We start from the raw sequence: 12,900 nt of genomic DNA on the forward strand, positions 1-12,900 counted from the left end.
AAATTAAGCTTTTAAATCCAACTTTTTTAGGGGCATGTCTTACCTGCAAATAAAGGAAAAAGAGAAATATTGTTAGTAATAATAATTAATAATTTGTTTTTAAAATATATCTTATTTCATAAATCATTTAAGAAATATTTATTTATATTAAAATTGTTTTTCCCCACTTTTTCAATATAAATAAAGTCAGTAAGTGCATTTTTTTTTAATTCAATGTACCTGTTTTTTCTCTCACTCATTAATTGAATGACTGGTATTCAAATTAGACGAATCATTCATTTACGTCTTTTGAATCTTTGCGTGTCGCATTCGCTTTTCTTTTCAATTCGTCGTGGCTACTTTGTCCACCTTGTTGATGTTGTTGTTGCTTTTGGATACATCATGCATATATGCTGGGTGCCATCAGACCCCCTTAACCCCCCGGTGGCCCATCTTAACCCCCCCTTGGCGAACGGGGCGCAATTAAATCGATATTACGCGAGCCTGAGCCTGAAGCCTGCCTAATTGCGGATGACACGAAATTGTTTGCGCTATAACAATAAAGCAAAGCGCACCACCTCCACCGCCTCACTTGAACCCCCCCCACCCATCTCTTCACCACGCCCTTTTGGCACCTCTAATATACAGTAGATCAGAGGCGCACGTAGGAATTAAATATGGGCGTTTTATGACTGCTTAATTTTTAAAACATTTACAATAATATCTAGATATAAAAAAATATATTGCTTTTTATCTATATAAATATAATTGTAAGCTTTTATTGTAATAAAAAAACATTTATATCTACGTATTTCTATAAATAAAATTAAAATAACCTTAAAATCGATTTTATTTATATACAACGTTTTAAGCAATTTAAAGAAAGGTCAGTTTAATAAATACAAATTTAATCCTTTTAATTTTAATGAAGAGTAGAGTAATAAAAAAATAAAACACGATTAAAGAAATTTAAGAGGTTTGTGACTGGGGGTATATATTAATTTATATATACTATGTTTAAGAGATTCATGTACTCATATTTATTATTGTACTAACAGAACTAGAGCAATAATCTTTGAAGGATTGCTTTAAAAATAATAAATAAACAAAAACCCCACCCCTGCCTACGCCTATGCTTTCGCCCCCGCGAGTAAAGTTCAAACGATGGCCTTTCTTGACCCGCAGACCAAGTGCTCAACAATATTTACACTAGGTGGCGCTGCGAAGTGATTGAGCGTTGTGAAATTCTAATTGGAAATTGATTCAATTGGAATCCAGCGAATTCCTGCGAATGAACGAGTTAACTGTGTAATTAACTCCAGGGGAAATATTTCATTACTGGACCATCAGCTGCTTGTTGGCTTAAATAGTTACGCCAAGTGCGTTAATTAATTACGAAATTTTGCATAAAGTATTTGCCTATCTCTGCCTGTTTTAGTTCATTTTTAATTATCAATCAGTCTTTGATATATTTTGTTTGATTTTAGTTAACATTTTAAACAGATTTGTAATTTAATTTATTTACTTGAATTTTATATAATAAATCAAAATTTATAAAGAATTTTTTACAAGTAAAAGGGTTTTAAGTAAATGTTTTCAAATGTTTATAATTTTCTTGTTTAAGTGTTTTGGCTTAGGTAAACATATCTTTCGCATTCTCTTTATTCAGTGTATTCCCTTGAAGGAAATTTGGGAAAAAGGGACGAGGTCCTGAGCGATTTACCAAAAGGCTCACAAAATGAGTTTAAATTCCCCAAATGCGCTTAGGTACAAATTTTCTTTCCCCCCACCCAAAAAAAAAACAACGAAAAGAGGAGAAAAACGGAAAATGGAAAACAATTTAAAGCGTTTAAGCAAAGTACGGAAAAATAAAGAATGGAAAAGAGTGAGGGGGGTAATTGCATGTGTGTGCGTGTCTATTCATGTGCAACAAGGCGCCTGCTGTCGTGGGAATTTAGGGGGGGGGGGGGTCCAGGGGTTTCAGGGGGAGGGCGGTAAGACAAGGCGCCCAAGCGGACATGTGTTTATCATTTTTGTAGTATTTTTTGTGTTATTGTTGCAAGGAGGCGAATGCAGCGCAGCCTTCCGCCTTCTGCTGTATAATAAACAATTTCTTTTTTTAACACATACGGCACACAGAGATACAGAAATACACACAGACATGGGCCCAAGTGGAGCAACTTTTACATGGGAATGGCAGCAACTGCAGCGACTATCGAATGAATCATTCACGCAGTAATGAATACGGCCACACTGGCAAAATTCATTTTTTGCTTTATATTTGAAAGGCATTTGAAGCTTTGATTTATTCAAGTGATACGGATATTTTTATTTGACAGCTTGAAACGAAAAAAATGGTGTGACCATGCTATATCTGTTTTTCACTTTTTTTGCACAGTGTTATTAACTATTATTTTATCTTAAATAAAATTTACTTGTGTTTTCCAATTTGTTTTTACAAAAAATCGATTCTTTTTATTATTTTTGACAATTTTGTTCTGTATTATTTGTATGTTAAAATGGAAATTTAGCCGAAAAGGCAACATTCTAAGCTTGCCCTTTATGGCATTTGATGTTTTCCTATCTCTCCTACAGTCTATTTGCTCGTATTATTATTATGAATATTAAGTTGTTCTTTACTCCTGCGGTTGTTGTTCCTTCGGCTTCATCCCTTTTGTGTGTGGTGGCAGCACAAAATGGCATTAAATTAAATAAAGACCCGTATTAGGCATGCCCATGAGAGGAAGGGGGGACGGGGGGCTAAAAGGGCAGGGGGGGTCGAGAGTTGAGCGAGGTTACGCCCCTCGGTTAAGGTGGAATAGTCTCTCCTATATGCCATGGATCAATAATGGGCACAAAGTTCCCCAACCAGTAGCAACAAATAAAAAAAGGGTTAGACCAAGGAGGGATTTTCTAATGCTTTTATGCACAGCAAAAAAAAAATAATTAATATTTGCTTTTAATAACCTTAAGGATATAAGAAAAATAGAATTGATTTAATCGTTAATGCGTAGTGTGACCTTGCATGCTTTTAAGTACTAGCAGTGTGACCATGTATCGTGTGTAGGACTTTTGCTTTTCTTTTGTGGTAAGGGTGATATCAATTTTTTTATTAACGCTCCATTTGTATCCTATTTTTTGTTGCAGTGTAGACTAGGGGTGACTTAGGGGTCGGGGGTTGCTATTATTGCTGTTGCAGTACAGTTAAGTCAATTTTACAGCAGCAATAACAACAATAAATGGCAACAATGTGCACTAAATTGTGCAAAACTTCGTTGCGTTTTCTGTTTCTGTTTCGGTTTCGGTTTTAGCTTTTGTTTTGCTTAGTTTCGATTTTCCCCCCGTTTTTGTTATTGGCTCCACAACTTCTTCTTCCTCGCTTTTTCCCATGTTTGCCCTGTCATCAATTAGGACATGCATTCGGTTTTTCTATTTTTCTGCACTTTTTTTTGTTCTTGTACGATTTGTTTATTCTTGTTGCTTTTCTTTTTTCAAAATGATTTGGTGCAGTTGAATAACAGAAAATTCTGCATATATTTCAGCGCCATGTGGCTAAATATAAAAAGTGAGTAAAAATTATACAAAAAATAAATTTAAATTTAATGAAATTTTTGTTTTAAAATGTGTATATATATTTCCCATTTTTATCGAACTTGTTCGACACATCCATATTAAATTTTAATTAAATTTAAAAAGAAATTATGCCCATTTAGACTTGAAAAATGTATTTCTTTATGTATATTTTGTTTCTGCATTGATAAATTCATTTTGGCATAATATTTCAATAATTTATTGATTAGTTATCTAGCTATAGCGCGCCTTCAATCAATTTGGAAATGCATTTTGTCCTTGCGCATGAGTGGACCACGAGCTGCGGGGCAAGGACGTTCCAAGGGGGGTGGAGATGGGTGGCAGGGGGTGCACTTTTGGAGGGCAGTGCAACTGCACCGCCGACGATATTGGAAATGCAGTAAATAATAAAGTGCAATGGGTGCTGGGCGGGTTATATATTCCATATGACAAATATGCACTGTGAAAAAAATCCCAGCAAAATCAATAAACAAATAAAAATTAAATATATATATTTTTTTAATAATATTTGATAAATATAAAAGATTTAATTTTCAATGTTTTCACTTTTTGTGTGACCTTTTTATTGTGTGCTTTTATAATTCCCAACTACTTCTAGCGCTGGCTTAGCCGTAATTTAAACCTTGTTAACTTAATTTTCCAGTGCACACTCAACGTGGATAAGCAGGGCGGGGGGCGTGGCTCTATGCGGGCTTATGCAAATGTCGCGCAGCGATATCCACCAGCAAAAAATCGCGAAGAAAACAAAGGGAACCGAGAACAGAGAGGAGACGTGTGGAAAAAGAAATGAAAGAGAATTGTGCACTTGAAAAGCGGCCAAATCGATGTCAGCAGCAGAAATGCAAATAAAAAAAGAAAAAAAAGGCAAAGAAAAGAAAAGATGAACGGAAAATCGGCTGGATAAAGGCGAAAATAAAGGGAGGAAAATCCCGCTCCTTGGCAGTTTTTGAATGGTTCGCAGAAACTAAAATGGGAACAGCTCAGAAATGGATATGGTGAGCGGCGGGGATTGACGGAGTGCCGCGCAAGGATCTTGGTCCTCGGAAGGATGGCAGCGGGAAAGCCAGCGGGAAAAGCCGGCAAACGAAAGTTATGGGAGGTCAGCGAAAGGGAATTGTGGGCGATTTTCCCAGGATCTCCGCTAAGCTGTGGCCATCAAAGGAAAGTGGAAACTCGTAGGGGAAAATGGTGAATTGGCAGTACCAGAATTCCCATTTTTCCAAGTTCCACGCAACACATCGGGTGGCTCAAAAATTGCTTGGCTTCATACTTATAAGATTTATGTGGCAATTTCTAATCTTTGAACTTGACGTTAATTGAGCCGCCTTATCAGCAATGTTTTGGGTTTTGAATGCCTTATCGGCAATATTTTGGGTGATTTATTTTAAAAGCAGCATTTTGAAGTCAGTATGTTTTAATAGTTCTCTCTGAACAGTCATACAAATTCGAAATGCTGAAGCTGGCATATTTTTCCGTGCTGCTGCTCATTATCCTGGTGTCTCAAGGATCTGTGGCGGTTCAGCCTATGTTGGAGATTTCTATGCAAACCAAGTTGGATGCCCAACTTCTGGCGGTTCAGAAAAAGCTGCAGGATCAAAACTCAGCTAATTTTCTATATTTTGAGGCAAGACAACAAGCAACGGAGGCTAAAATTGAAGCCCAACTTAAGGAGCTTCAAACGCAAACTAAGAACCAACTTCTGTTGCTGGAGAACCAACAGTCGGCCTTTCAGAAAACCCTTCTCGAAACTCTTTCCACAATTAACAACAATATCTTCGATCCCAGATTTAAACGGATAGGCTCCAGATATTTCTATATCGAATATAATATTCGGAAATCCTGGGAGGAGGCTGCCGAAACATGTCATCAAATGGGCGGCTATCTGGCTGCTTTTAAAACCCAAGAGGAACTCGCAGCCATAATGCCGAAACTTAAGACTTGGTTCTGGTACTGGACTGGCATCAGGCATTTGAAGGAGGATGGCAGGCTCATATCTACGGCCTCCGGGAAGACAGCCACCGCTTTTAAATGGCGGGAGGGAGAGCCCAGAAATGACGGTCCCTGCGTTCTACTAAATAACATTGAGATGATTGATTACCGTTGCACTTCTAAACAATACTTTATTTGCCAATCTGATAATGAAACATAAATACACGCTTTGTAAGTTGTACTCTATATATTTCTTTGTGAGTACAATTTTAAATAAAAGTATAAATTTTGTCTTGATTTAATAAAAAGCATTCTTTCAGCAGGAACTTGCAATTAAATGGGTGGTTATTTAGCGGCCAACCAAAACCAAAGGGAATGGTATAAAAATCCGAATAAGATACTCAAGAATTACTACTGTGTTAAGCCAAGGGTTTAAAATAAGGGAGATTTTGCGGAGAAACGGACAGACGGACAAGGCTAGACCGACTCTCCAAAGATGCTGATCAAGAATATATATTCTTTGTGGGATCGGAAACGACTCCTTTACTGCGTTGCAAACTTTGGACTGAAATCATAATACCCTATGCAAGGGTGGAAAAATTATTTCAATTTATAATTCAAGAAGTTACTTGGCAACTCGATTGTATGCAAAATTTCCCGGAATTTGTTGAACCTCCGAAAGCCTCAGCGATTACACCCCTTATCAGAACTTTTCAGTTTCTTTGTTTCAAAACACGCAGATTAATTTCAGTAGGTCTTGAAATTTCTCCTAGAGTGGTGGTGATACACTTTCGAAATGCTAAGGCTTGGTTATTTTTTTGTGTGGGTCCTTATTATCCTGAATGTACAAGGATTCGCGGAGAGTTCGCAGGACAGTGCGAGTGCGATGATGGATCTGATTTCCGAGACCAATTCTAAGTTGGAAAGGATCCACGGCGAGCAGCAGTCCATCCAGATGAAACTCCTGGCAGTTCAGTCGACGGTGGAGGCCCAAAGGATCACAGTGCAGAACTCTTTGAAGGACGTCATCACAAAAGAAGAGCTCGGGGCGACTCTCAATGAGACCCAAAGACAACTTATGGCGGAGAATGCAGAATTCAAGAACCTTCTTCACCTGCTGCGCACAAAAATAGATGAGCAGGAAACCAAGCTGGATGCCCTTTTGGAATCGAAAGAGGACTTCGTGGCGAGATTCAACGATACGGCAGCTCAATTGCAGACGATACTCAGCATAGTGGCCAAAAAAGAATACAATCCTGTGGAAGCCCCATCGACCAACTATTCGAAGCCCATCCCCGAGCAGTTCGAGAAAATTGGCACAAGGTATTTCTATATTGAGAGGAATCTTAAGAAAAATTGGTTTGAAGCCGCAGCCACTTGCCACCAGATGGGCGGCTATTTAGCGGGCATTAAAAGCGAAGAGGAATTGCTCACGATCAAAACCGAACTGAAAGAGGGTTCTTGGTACTGGCTTGGCATCAACGATCTGATGACCGCCGGTCAATTCTTATCAGTTGCCTCTGGAAAGCCAGCTGAAATCTTGGCGTGGAGGTCCGATAGTCCGAATAACGAGAGGAGGTGCGTTCAACTACAAACAAGAGAGAACGCTATAGTCGGGTTGGTGTCCCGACTATCTAATACCCGTCACTCAGCTAAAGGGAGTGCGAACGCTGTGTCGGGTTTGTGTCCCGACTAATAATCGTAACTCAGCTAAAGGGAGTGCGAGGGAGATAGATATAGAAATTTTGATTGCGTATAACTTTTTAATGAATGGTCCGATTTGAAAAATGTCTTCTACATTTCGATAGGTATAAATATACACAACAAAATTGCATTTTTACTTTTCGGAAATCTTTAAAGATGTGGGCGCAGGACCCATTTTAAAATCGTTAATGGGCGATTGTGGGCGTTAGAGGGGGCGTGGCGCTCGGCCAAAATAAACTTGCGCTGCGTAGGAAGCCAAAGAATATGTGTGGGAAATCTCAACATTCTAGCTTTTGTAGTTTCCGAGATCTCAGCGTTCATACAGACAGACAGACGGACAGACAGACGGACAGACGGACAGACGGACAGACGGACATGGCTAGATCGACTCGGCTAGTGACCCTGATCAAGAATATATATACTTTATGGGGTCGGAAACGCTTCCTTCTAGCTGTTACATACTTTTGCACGAATCTAGTATACCCTTTTACTCTACGAGTAACGGGTATAAAAATACGAAACGTACAACAAATGAGTGATTGGCCCTGTACTGATAAGGTTTTTTTCATTTGTCAGGCTGACAGCGATATATAAACTATACAAAAATAACGATAAAAATTGAACATTTCTTTACTGTTTGCATACAAAAATTATTATTATTATATCAAAAAATTAAAAAGTTTGTAACAAGAAAATACAAGTAAATTGTGTTTTTTTTAACTGGCTCTTTTTGTAATAAATATTTTATTTATGTCCTTTGTATAAACTATCATGAATAAATATTGCATACAATAAATTATAAACTGAGCTATTGACAACATATTTATACAATTTATTCTCCAATTTTTCTCTTTCAGATGGCAATAATTTCAGAGTTATAAAATTGTTCTTTATAATATCCCAAGGACAGTTCCTCGAAACATTTTTTCTATTACTTCAGCTTGTTTAGCGATCCCAAAAAAAATCAAAAAAATATGTATTCCAACAGTATAAATTTTTAGAACAAATCTATAAAGATTTTCCCATTTGTGTTGGGGTAAAAAAAAAAGAAATTCAGGAGTGGGTGTGTTGGGTGGGTGCGTTGTTGCCAACGTTAATTGCGGCAATTAAGGACTCGTTCCCCTTGGATGTCCTTGCCGGTGTATTGTTCCCCGTGCCAAAGTCCTCCCCTCCGCTCTCCCGCCCCCTTGGCCGTTTCATTCCATTCCGTTTGTTCTATAAATGTTTTAAACATTTTAATTAGTTTTAATAAACGGCCTCGGGAGGTCGCTGGGTGGGGAAAACTGTTTGAAGTGGCCCCGACTTCGTCAACAGTTTCGTGTCAGGTGCAGGTCCACTCATTCTCCCCCTCATTCGCACTCGGGGCCTTTTCCCCTATTTTTCCCTCCGCATTTTCCCTCATTTTCCTCGGCACACACGGCTTGACAATGAATTTTCGTGAAAAGGTCGTCGCCCACTTTTTTTTTCTTTATTTCCTTCCGCTTTGTTTGATTCTTTTGTGAGAGCTTTTCCAGCTGCCGCTGGTCCGCTGAATGGTCAGACTTGCCAACAGTCGCGGTTAAAAGAGTACTATTCATTCAAAAGATCTTTGAAAATGCGTTACTCGATTGATTACTTCAAGTGGAGATGGTGAAAACTATCGATGAGTCAATATGAGCAGGATATTAATATCGATATTTTCACATAGTTTTAATAAATTAATTATTTTTTCTACAATTTATTATGTTATGACGGCTATAGATAATATAGTTTATAATCAAATATATTAGTTTATTTTACAAAATTTTTTTTGTAATTATTTTTGTCAATTTATAAAAACAAATTAAATAAGTGAACAAAAATTCTTTATTTTCTTTATTTGGGCTTTCAATAGATTTTTTTTTATAAATTTGTAAGATATTTCTAGTAAATATACTATTTCTATAATAAAATAGAATAGTTTATTATAAAAAAATTACGTTAAATTTTTAAATAAATTTACTAAATTTTGTGATTGTAAGAATTTTTATTTGATATTTTTGTGCTATTATCCGAGCCACATCTGTGGGTCAAGTGTGTGTGCGAGTGTGTTTGTGCGCAGACAACGAGGTGTATGCGTAATGTTTAGTTGGCGGTCGCTCTTAACCCCCTAACGCCCCGCGTTAACCCCACGCCGGCTTCTCGGTTTTGGTTTTCGGTTTTCGGTTCTGTTTTCTGGTCGCTGCGGTCTCTGCGAAATTTCCGCCTGTGAACTTTAGTTCACTTTTTGGGTTGCGTGTTGCCAGTGCATTGTTTTCCCGTACTAAAGTACGCCCCTCTCTTTCCAACTGGCATGCCCCATCTCTCTCTCTCTCTCTATCTCTAGCTAATATTCGCTATAGCCGTCTCTATCGTGTGTTTGTGATTGGGTCTTGCGGCCGAGCACTAAATAAGTTGACAAGACTGCGGTTCTCGGACATTTTGGCGGGCTGGAAGGGTTGAAAGGGGTCACATGAGGGGTTCGCAAAGGTCGCCAAGCCTCAAAACGCTTGAATTTCGCAAATTTACCAATTTGGAAAAGGTTAGGGCCCCGGGTTAATTTCGGGTTCAATCGAGGGCCGCCAGTGGGCGTTGCGGTTTAAATCAAAGTCGAGTGTGTCCCAAATATTTAGCATTGCTCTCTAAAGGTAAATGGCTTTATTTAAATCTGACTTGGCTTAAACTTTAATTTTCATATGAGTTGTATTTATACCCGTTACTCGTAGAGTAAAAGGGTATATTAGATTCGTGCAAAAGTATGTAACAGGTAGAAGGAAGCGTTTCCGACCCTATAAACTATATATATTCTTGATCAGGATCACTAGCCGAGTCGATCTAGCCATGTCCGTCTGTCCGTCTGTCCGTCTGTCCGTCTGTCCGTCTGTCCGTCTGTCCGTCTGTCTGTCCGTCTGTCTGTCTGTATGAACGCTGAGATCTCGGAAACTACAAAAGCTAGAAGGTTGAGATTTCCCACACATATTCTTTGGCTTCCTACGCAGCGCAAGTTTATTTTAGCCGAGCGCCACGCCCCCTCTAACGCCCACAATCGCCCACTAAGGATTTTAAAATGGGTCCTGCGCCCACACCTTTTAAGATTTCCGAGAAGTATAAATGCAATTTTTTTGTGCATATTTATACCTATCGAAATGTAGAAGACATTTTTCAAATCGGACCATTCATTAAAAAGTTATACGCAATCCAAATTTCTATATCTATCTCCCTCGCACTCCCTTTAGCTGAGTTACGATTATTAGTCGGGACACCAACCCGCGTACAGCGTTCGCACTCCCATTAGCTGAGTGACGGGTATTAGATAGTCGGGACACGAACCCGACTATAGCGTTCTCTCTTGTTTTTGTTTATGTTAAATCCGAGCAACTCCTAACCAGCTTTATAAACCGACTTTAATGCCGTTTCTTGGGCGCCTCAAAGAATTAAGTATCCGCACTGTAGACCCGCAAAACTTGCAGATAAGAAGTACTGGAATACAGGAATAAGTACAAAGAAAAATATACAAGAAATGCTAAATAAATAAATAAATAATGAAAAATAACGATAAAAAATATACCAAACTTCATGCTATATTTTTGCAGGCCCAACCAAAAAAAAAAAAGAAAAGAAAAACCATTTGCTGTCAACGCGGCGGTCGCGACAGGAAGACGATTTGCAGCCATTTGTCATGTTGAGGGCCATCGAGAGGGGGTTGGGTTGTTTGGATGCAGGATTCGGGATTCGGGGTCCAGGGGGCACAGGATGCAGGGGCGTGGAAGGTCGAAGGGGGGCCTTGGCTGCCGCGGAAGTGCTGCCGAAAAATAAAATATATATCGGAGGGGAAGGGAAATCGTTTGTTGTTGTTATTTGGTTCCATTTCTCGCTGTTGTCGAATTGAGAGGGCGATTTCGAGGGGGGTGATGGGGAGGGGTTGGCTGGTTTCCAGGAGCCTTTGGTGGGCGCTTTGGAGGGGGGTACTTGAATATCCAAGAGAAGCTGTGTCAGTTTTTTTTCGGGCAGGGCTTTCGGAACGGGGAGTGTTAAAATATATAAGCAGTAAATAAGCTTAAAAGCCGCGTGGGCGGGCTACAGCTTCTGCTTTTTGGGGCCACAGTGAACACTCGCTAAATACAATAAGGGAAAAAAATTTACAAAATATCAGATGGATATGCGCAGGTCAATTTTATATTTTTAAAGATCAAGTCATTCATCTCTATTTGTAATGAATAAAGGTTGTATTTATTTTATTTTGCATTATTTTTTTAAAAATTGTATGAAATAAAAATATTTACATTACATTATAAATTTGTCATTAATAATATAGAATTTTTTTTGATATGAAATAAGATAAAAGATCTGTTTTTATATTATTTTATTTTATTTTATTTTGCAAGTCAGCGATATCCAATTTGCGCTGTACTTATTGTTTGGCTGTTTTTTGAAATTTATGCGCCTTGATTCCTCACACATGCAAAAACCTCTCTCAACGCCACCAGTACACTTTACATTTCAAACTGTTGGCAATTGCAGTACCAAAAAAAGTTAAAAAAAAAGGAACGAGAAGAAAATCAAACAAAAAATGAAAGAAAGAGGGAAAAGTACTCTTTTCCATGTTGTAAATTTCATTTTAAAGTCGCAGCGCGAAAAGTTTGTCAGAAAAAAAGAAATCACTGCCCCCATTTTCCTCATCCTTTTCTTCCTTTCTCCCCCACGACTTTTCCTTCATCTTACCCTTGATTTTTATGGCTTTGCTTTTGCTGTTTGAGTTTTGTTCGAGTGTAGGTTTTTATTTATTTTTTGGCATGTGTGTGTGGGAGATTTTGAGTGCATATATGTTTGAGTTTTGTTTCAACAATTTATTCAAATTGAGTTTCGCCGACTGCCGGCCATAACTCAAAGCCAAGTTTCTCTGCCTGCGTAATAAATATTTCTCGCTTTGGTCCTTTCACTTTCATACGGCTCGTCTTCCCCTCTTTTCTCAGCATTTTCCATTTTCCCTCGCTCTAAGCAGGTGTTGATGGCTCCATTTTGATGGAGCAGCAGCTAAGCGGAAGCCGCAAAAGTGCGTGAGTCATAAAAATAAATTCTAGGCTCAAGAAGTCCACAAAAAAGCCGAAAAAAAAAATAAACAAGAGAGCATAAAAGAAAAGAAATGGCAGGAACAAAAGGGAAAGTTTGTCAGGAACTTTGAATTATTCGCTTTTGGCAGTCAATCAGTGATGTTGGCAAATTTTCGTGTGGGCTTAAAGGAGAACTTTTGCTTAAAGTAACGTTATTTTCGGCCAATTTATTTCGTTTAATTTGGGACATTTTGACTTGAAAAAAAAATATTTTATTATCATTTATTATTTATTATAATATTTAATAACTAATATTAAGTACATTAAAGGCCATTTTTATATAAGCTTAAGCCTTTAAAAATTGTAGAAGATATGAAAACCAAAGTTGTACGAACGGGAATGTGGAATGCTTGCTTTCTGATCAAATATTGATACCACAAGTATGAATTTTATAATGCATTTCTTTGCCATTCCTCTTGCCGCCTTTGCCAATATTTCTCCCCCATTTTCAACTACTTTTTATCTACAAATTTCTTTCTTTTCCGCACTCTTGAATCCTGGCTGCTGGCTCATTTGTCACATGAACTCACATGGAGCCAGAGTCCTGGAAATAACCATAACCCTTGGCCAACTTTCCCCCGGGAAAACT

At 38.3% G+C, this 12,900-nt stretch overlaps 3 protein-coding genes across 3 annotated transcripts in view; 2 read left to right on the forward strand and 1 right to left on the reverse strand.

Annotated features, from left to right (window-relative positions):
* Window positions 1-12,900, reverse strand: part of kirre (kin of irre) — a 48,176-nt gene that overhangs the window by 13,826 nt on the left and 21,450 nt on the right. The window lies entirely within an intron of this gene.
* LOC108065614 (accessory gland protein Acp29AB-like) lies at window positions 5,021-5,719 on the forward strand. The gene has a single exon (XM_017153648.2). It carries the CDS (start codon window positions 5,021-5,023, stop codon window positions 5,717-5,719), a length of 699 nt encoding a protein of 232 aa, XP_017009137.2.
* LOC123003509 (uncharacterized) lies at window positions 6,296-8,070 on the forward strand. The gene is made up of 2 exons (XM_070218567.1): window positions 6,296-7,077; window positions 8,061-8,070. The coding sequence occupies exons 1-2, from the start codon at window positions 6,296-6,298 to the stop codon at window positions 8,068-8,070; spliced, it is 792 nt and encodes a 263-aa protein (XP_070074668.1).

Source organism: Drosophila takahashii, chromosome X (assembly GCF_030179915.1).
Source record: "Drosophila takahashii strain IR98-3 E-12201 chromosome X, DtakHiC1v2, whole genome shotgun sequence".
NCBI classification, from domain to species: domain Eukaryota; kingdom Metazoa; phylum Arthropoda; class Insecta; order Diptera; family Drosophilidae; genus Drosophila; species Drosophila takahashii.

Coding starts and splice junctions, on each gene's coding strand:
- LOC123003509 (XM_070218567.1), top strand. CDS start 6,296: ATGCTAAGGCTTGGTTATTTTTTTGTGTGGGTCCTTATTATCCTGAAT.
- LOC108065614 (XM_017153648.2), top strand. CDS start 5,021: ATGCTGAAGCTGGCATATTTTTCCGTGCTGCTGCTCATTATCCTGGTG.